This window comes from Hippocampus bargibanti, linkage group LG07, assembly GCF_051943395.1.
Source record: "Hippocampus bargibanti isolate YZ-2025 linkage group LG07, ASM5194339v1, whole genome shotgun sequence".
Taxonomy (NCBI): Eukaryota; Metazoa; Chordata; class Actinopteri; order Syngnathiformes; family Syngnathidae; genus Hippocampus; species Hippocampus bargibanti.
Window position 1 is genome coordinate 13790200 of NC_142740.1, and position 7500 is coordinate 13797699.

At 42.9% G+C, this 7500-nt stretch overlaps 1 protein-coding gene across 1 annotated transcript in view; it reads left to right on the top strand.

The window, feature by feature from the left end:
• Positions 1 to 5179: 5179 nt before the first annotated feature.
• The window catches only part of trabd2b (TraB domain containing 2B), a 59824-nt gene continuing 57503 nt past the window's right edge, over positions 5180 to 7500 (top strand). The window contains exon 1 of the mRNA XM_089000883.1: positions 5180 to 5497. Within this exon, the coding sequence (XP_088857009.1) occupies positions 5279 to 5497 (219 nt within the window). The 5' untranslated portion in view covers positions 5180 to 5278. The remainder of the gene's footprint in view (positions 5498 to 7500) is intronic.

The following is a 7500-nucleotide window of genomic DNA, read 5'->3' on the forward strand; positions in this document are numbered from 1 at the left end:
TGCAAAAGCGGGGCTCTCCAACTCTCTCTGGAGCGTTTCGCAGCCGAATGTGAAGCGGTTGGAATGAGAATCAGCACATCCAAATCTGAGACAATGGTTCTCTGTCAGAAAAGGGTGGAGTGCCAACTCCAGGGCGGGGAGGAGATCTTGCCTCAAGTGGAGGAGTTTCAGTATCTGGAGTCTTGTTCACAAATGAGGGTACGAGGGAGCGACAGGTGAATCGGTGCGGTGTCTGCTGTGATGCAGACTTTGTACCGATCTGTCATGATGAAGAAGGAGCTGAGCCAAAAGGCGAAGCTCTCAATTTACCGGTCGATCTACGTCCCAACCCTCATCTACGGTCACAAGCTATGGGTTGTAACTGAAACAATGAAATTCCGGATACGAGCGGCCGAAATGAGCTTTCTCTGTAGGGTGTCCAGGCTCTCCCTTAGAGATAAGGTGAGAAGCTCAGTCATCCATTTGATTAGAATGCCCCCTGGACGCCTCCCTGGTGAAGCCTGGTGTTCCGGGCATGCCCCACTGGCAGGAGACCACAGGGACGACGCAGGACACGTTGGAGAGACTATGTCTCCCAGATGGCCTTGGAATGCCTCTGGATCCGCCAGGACGAGCTGGAAGAAGTGACTGGAGAAAGGGAAGTCTGGGCTTCTCTTCTGAAGCTGCTGCCCCCGTGACCTGACACCGGATAAGCGACAGATGGATGGATGGCATTGCGTCAAGATACCAAAGCAACACATTGAAGTCAACCAAAATAGTGTGTAATTTTTTTTTGCAAGTACAGCCGACTGCACAGGTGGTCACGGTAAAACCCGCCGCAATCCCTGAAATGAAATGTCACACCCCTGCAGAACAAGGGCAACCGCAAAGGGTCAAAGGAAACTAAAATGCGGTCAGATTTTCAGAAATGTCATGATAAATGGTGCCCCTTGTCGAAAAGAACTCAAGAGTCAGAGGGCAGCCTTTTTTGACAAGGGGGGAGGGAGGGGTAGACAGTGTTAAAAGACAAGCCGGTCAAAGAAACGCGGCGTGAGTGTCGTGGCGGGTCGAAGAAGACGTGAGGAGAACATGGCCTGCGACAAAGAAATGCTTGTACCACGTCCGTCGGATTTCAGTCCACTGGGAAGCAAGGCAAAAAGGCGGGATGGGGGGGGGGGGGGGGTGTTCCTGGGGGGCAGCCAGTGTGAGGCCCTTCTGTGATAAATGTCCCCGCTACATCACTCTGTCACCGGGCCCTCGATTGGGACAATGGGGAGGGGCAGGGGGAGCCACTTTCCCTCTCAGCGTTTATTTCAAAGCGGGGTCTGTTCCGCGTCAGGAGTTGCCGGACTGGAAAGTAAACAAAACAGTTTTTGCTGTTGTCTTTAGTCTCGCTTGTTTATTTGGTGAGCATTCGTCATACCCGAAAAGACCCCTCCGCGTGAGCCGCCGCTGTCGAGGGCCAATCAAAAACAAACAAAACAGACGGAGATGAATGCAAGGTTGCCAAAGGAGGAAGCAGGGAGGGGGGCGTATGATGGATGCTTCATTCACATTTGGGAAACGTATCAGAAAAACAATGACCACGTGCGACCTGCCTCGCAATCAAATGCAGTCCTCCGAAAACAAATGATCGCAGCAAACTCATCTACAAGGGGGGAGTGTGGGGTATATATTTTGGAAAGGGGAGTTTAAAAAAATGACTGAAATGAAGTCGTCACACAAGTGTGCACACTTAACTGGGTTGTGGGTGTCTCTGGAATTAACTGCTGACATACAAACGTCAGCAAACTGTCATGATCTGGTTGGCGACCAACGGGTGGCGCTGTTCGCCCCGCCTGCACCTGCACAGGTGCTGGTCGTCCCGATCAGTGGCGGACTGCCACGTTCGGATTGGCAACCAACGGGTAGCGACGTCATCCCTGCCTGCAGCCTCGCAGCTGCTGGTCGTTTTAATCAGTGACACTTAAAAGGACTCCCGGCACGACCATCCGGTGTCGGTTCATTGTTTGTTGCTTGCCTTGTCTGCAATCGCATGCATTGTATGCTGTGCATGTGTTTGTTTAACATTGGCGGACTTTTACACTTTTTCTTTTGATACTTTGTATATTTTCTGTTCAGTTTATTTTGATGTTTTACATTTTGTTCCTGCTGACTTTATTTTAATACAATTTGTCAAACAACCTCCTGCTCCCGCCTGCCTGCTTTTTGGGATCCGCACCTGCCATCACCATCACGCAAAACGTGACACAAACAATTAGTATCATTTAAAGGACAACTGATGTCTCCGGGCAAGTTGTGTCCATAATTTGTAAAATTGCTTCAAATGACTTCTACTGAGCGTATTTTAATAAGATTCCACCGCATATAGCTATATTTTACATTTTAAGACTCGCTCTGAATCTTCAGGAAGTCTTGTTTTTGAGTAGGTGACGAGTCCGTACGTGACGTCATGAAAGGACTGCCCCCTGACCGTAAAAAAGACGCATTGTAGCGTCCTTCCATCACGTCAATGTATTTTGCCGTACATGTTTGGTCTGAGAACCGTGTTGCACCCAAAAGCCGCCAGAAGAGGGAGTCCAAGCTACATATAACGAATTTATCAGCCTGTGAGAGCGGAGGTGGCCACTGGAGGTCGCCATTTTGTGCCTCTGTTCTGATGATCTATTGTTGCCTCAATGTTGCCTCAAAATGGTATGGAATAAATTATTTAATCGATTGCAAACATGTATATTTTCCTCTTTAGAACTACGTATTTGAATCATATTCATAACTGGATGTGTAACAAGAAAGCATATTCTCCGAATCTGAAGCCATTGTTTTGATTCTCCAGCAATGCAAGTCTTGGCATGACGACACGAACTGGGGGCGGGACTTTCTGAAAATGCCCAATTTGCAGCTCAATTTTTTGCAGATTTTGGACACTTTAAGTCATTTTTATTGGTGTTTTGCATTTGACTAAAAATATCATACTGCGTGTTTTGAGTATTTTAGATGCTATCAAACGTTTTTCTGATGTCAGTTAAAAAACAAAAAAGTGACGTCGGTTGTACTGCCTGATGTATTTTTTTGTCTGAAGTTTGACGAGTGTCAATATACAGTAAAGTCTCGTTATATCGATATCGGATATATCGATAGTCCCGGTTATATCGATACTATTTCTATGCACGCACAGAGAAAATTACATGCAAACAGGGTCGGATATATCGATAGTCCCGGTTATATCGATATTTTTTCGGACTCCCTTGAATATCGATATAACGAGACTTTACTGTATATATATATATATATATATATATATATATATATATATATATATATATATATATATATATATATATAAAACGAGACTTTACTGTATATATATATATATATATATATATATATATATATATATATAAAACGATACTTTACTGTATATATATATATACAGTAAAGTCTCGTTATATCGATATTCAAGGGAGTCCGAAAAAATATCGATATAACCGGGACTATCGATATATCCGACCCTGTTTGCACGTAATTTTCTCCGTGCGTGCATAGAAATAGTATCGATATAACCGGGACTATCGATATATCCGAGATATAACGAGACTTTACTGTATATATATATATATATATATATATATATATATATATATATATATATATATATATATATATATATATATATATATATATATATATATATATATATATATATATATATATATATATATTCTTGCTCCCACTCAACTTTCTCGCCACACAACCAGTAACACTACACATTTTCGAGTGGCCTTCTACTGCAGACCATAAATATGTTGTTTTATCAGTCTCATTATATGCCAAACACGTAGGAGGAGTCTTTCAAAGTGCCCAAGCACGCAAAATGGGACCAATTACTGAGAAGCGGGCTTTTGTGAACAACAAAATAAAGTTCAGTTCACTCCCCCCAAAAAAGGTGGACGTTTTGGTTCATAATTTTTGTCCACTTCCAATGAAGTCACAACAAATAAATTCTCAAAGTAATGATTCATCTCATGTACATAATAACTTTGATTTATTCACAAAGATTTCCGTGTGAGCAGAATTGATGAGAAATCATGTTGTGTACTTAAGTCACATTGTGAGTATATTTGCAGCAGTGGCGGGCCGTGCATGTCACTCCTCGGCCTTCAGTTGTGCTATGTCTGAATCAATCAGCTGCAAGTGTGGTGTGATATGACTATATGTCTACTTGAGGGTACCGTTTTCCAGGAAATAACTTGTGACTTGAAGAAACTTAAGAAATACTGTGATTAAACTATTCAATTTTTTACTATAAATGTGTGGATTCATGATCACCTGATAAAATTACAATATTATATGCTCTTGTTGCTAGCTTCGGAGCTGTCCTACCTTAATGATGTCCATCTATTCTGGAAAAGTCCGTCTTGAAAATGGCTTTAACAGTAGATCTGCAACCAAATCCATTTCTTCTCCTCCCTCAGCCACTGTGGGTTGACAAAACCTCTATTAAATCGACATAATATATTTGCTTCTGCAGCTCCTACAGATATCGTTAGCCAGCTCTGGCCAGTATGCTCTTGTCACTACCGGCGAGTGATACTATGATTGGCGTGTGACTAGCCCATCATAGTTTGCGAAAACTCTGACGTTTCCAGTGTCTTCCACCAGACCTTTGGTTGCTCATCGGTTAAAGCAACAGTTTCAGCGACATTGATTTTCATGCTCCAGGGCCTGCAGAACTGATTCTGAAGGCGTCCAGGTAGATTTCTGACCCTGCTAATGGCTTTTTGACCAAAATGATGATTGAAATGTGATTGGTTAAATGCTTAAATACGAAAACAGACATCTGGAAGCAGCACAACAGAGGAAAAGCAATGAAAGGCAGCTGAAACACAATTTGGAATTATTTAATAAGAATTCATGGATAAAATATAATTCATTAGTCTGTGATTCACATATTTTTAGGCCAGCAGAGAAGGCCCTGACGTCCCACCAGTGATTTGCAGGATGCTTCGTGCGAGCCTCAAAGTAGTTGAAATATGCATTCAGAGTTTACAGCAAACCTGTCATCCCGCTCTTAACCTGCACCCCACTCTCTCCCTCTTTCTCAGGAGGGGGAAGGGAGGGGACGCTACCTCCCACTCCCTCCAGCGCACAAACGCTCCAAACTTGTGGAGCGTACCGCAGAAACTTTTCCAAAGACTTTGAAACAGTGACTTGCGCCCCTCCGACAAGACCGAGAGAGGAGAAGACTCACTTTGGGGACTCCCGGATAGGCAACGCGGCGCGGGGATGGCGAGGAGGCGCAATGGTCCTCCCGCCGCGCTTCTCATGTGAGGCCGCTCTCAAAATAGGAAAGAGGGAGAGAAGTATTACGCGACAAGGCTGCGGGTGGAGCCGTCACCTCGACAGCATGGTGTGCCTGCCGGGGCTCAGCTGGGTGCTGTTGAGCGCGCTCCTGCACCCGGTGGCGCCTTGGGGCGCGCGACCGGCCGCCAGACCGAGGCAGTGTGACACACCCAAGTCGGTGAGTGCTGCTTGATATTGGATCCCAAAAGCACTTAATGAAAATTTCTGCAAAATTCAAATAACGTTAGCTGTGATATTTCAACGCTGTGTGATGGTTCGGTCTCGCAATTTATGTTAAATGAATGACAATTTTTTATGAGTTAAAAAAATACATTTCATCACAATATTAACAAAAAATAAAGTTGAACTACGGTGAGAAAATTGAACCTAAAAGATCTAAATGTTCGCTCATTAAAGTCAAGATGAACTGTTGGGTCAAAAAATAACCCAATTTTTGGACACTCAGCAGACTGACCCAATACTTGGGTCAATTTGACCTCACTTGCTGCTTGTTTTGTAAAACCCATTTTTTTATGTTTGGGGAAACTTCCTTCATTTTATAAAACAAAACACGATTTGGCTCAAATTATACTCAAATTTTGCCCAAAATATATTTTTTGGACCCAGCACGGGGCATATGACAAATAGAAAGTTACAATATAGCAGACAATAGAAGATATTTGTTCCATTGTGTGTCTTATGTTTTTAATTGAGCCAGATCAAAAATCAACATTTTTCCAAGAGTCAGGTGAGATTTTGTTTCTTTTTTTGAAATTTGATTATTGTCATATTGGATGTTATATTACCTTTTTTTCTTGTGGGTGTTGGGGGGGACCAAACCCTAATTAGGTTACTACACCCCCCCCCCACACACACACGCACAAATAAAATGACGTTATTCTTCATATAATCAAACTTTTAAAAAGTGCTATAATAATAATTATGTGAATGTTTGATTCCTGTGAGAAGTGACGACAGCTTGCCAGTTTCAAAAGCTGTTTAGTTGTCAAGTGCAAGTGGGGAACTGTACTTCATTTGGAACACCTTGTCTACACTTCCAGCAAAGTGGGAACATTCCAGTTTTGCGAGGCTACTTTAAAAGAAAAACAATCTACATATTTACACATTTTTTATATACTCCAAGTTGAAAATGCAGCTCTGATAAAAAGAAATGAGATGTTTTGACGAGTGGGCACAATTCATCCAATATTCTGATCTTCAGGGAATGGTGCTCCGTAAATTCACAACTTTGAGCGCAGCACGCCGCACTCTGGTTTGTGTTAAGAGTAATTACCTCCATTAAAAAAGAAGAAAAAAAAGAAGCCCAGCGCGTGAAATCTCCGCTGAGAAGTCCAGCGCATAAGCTCACCACTTTTCCATGTCTTAAAGTCTTCACTTGAGTGTGCATGATCTCTTCACTGCATGACATGATGACACGCGCACGCACGCACACACACACACACACACACACACACACACACACACACACACACACACACACACACACACACACACACACACACACACACACACGCACACGCGCACACGCACACCGAAAATAAGAAGAAAGTGAAAATGTCTTCCACTTTGTCTGAAACTGAAAATTCAATTAAAGTTCTATTCCTGCCACAAGGCACGATGACGCTCTGGATTAAATTAAATTAAAGCACCCTGGATTTATTTCGTCTGGGTGAAAATGTTGCCAGATATTACAGTATGTTCATCACACTTAATTTTGATAATAAAATAGCTCATCCCGCAAGACGATTTGACTTTCTGGGCAGCCGTTTCCTCCAGAGACTGGATGCGGCATTGGCAGCGTGTTCAATTTGGAACCCAAGGAAACCTTGGTCTGTTTTTTTTCCTTTTCAAGTCAACAATTTCAAAGAGTTACTTGAAATCCCAGCAATGAGCTTGATCCCTAAAAATGCCTGATTACACCGTGTCTCCTAAACCAGATGATTTGATTGTAAAAGTCAAAAGTGGCCATCGTGCCAATAGCAAAGTCGCAGCACATGCATATCCTAACAAGAACCATATTCAAAACGCAATTGTGGCCTGATTCTGATTTCATTTGCATAGGAGGTACAAGTTACAAACAATGCTGTCTTGTCAGCAACACAGGCCCCCCTTCATCCCCCCATGGTGTCAGAAATGTCACAGACAAAATTCTCTCAGTTC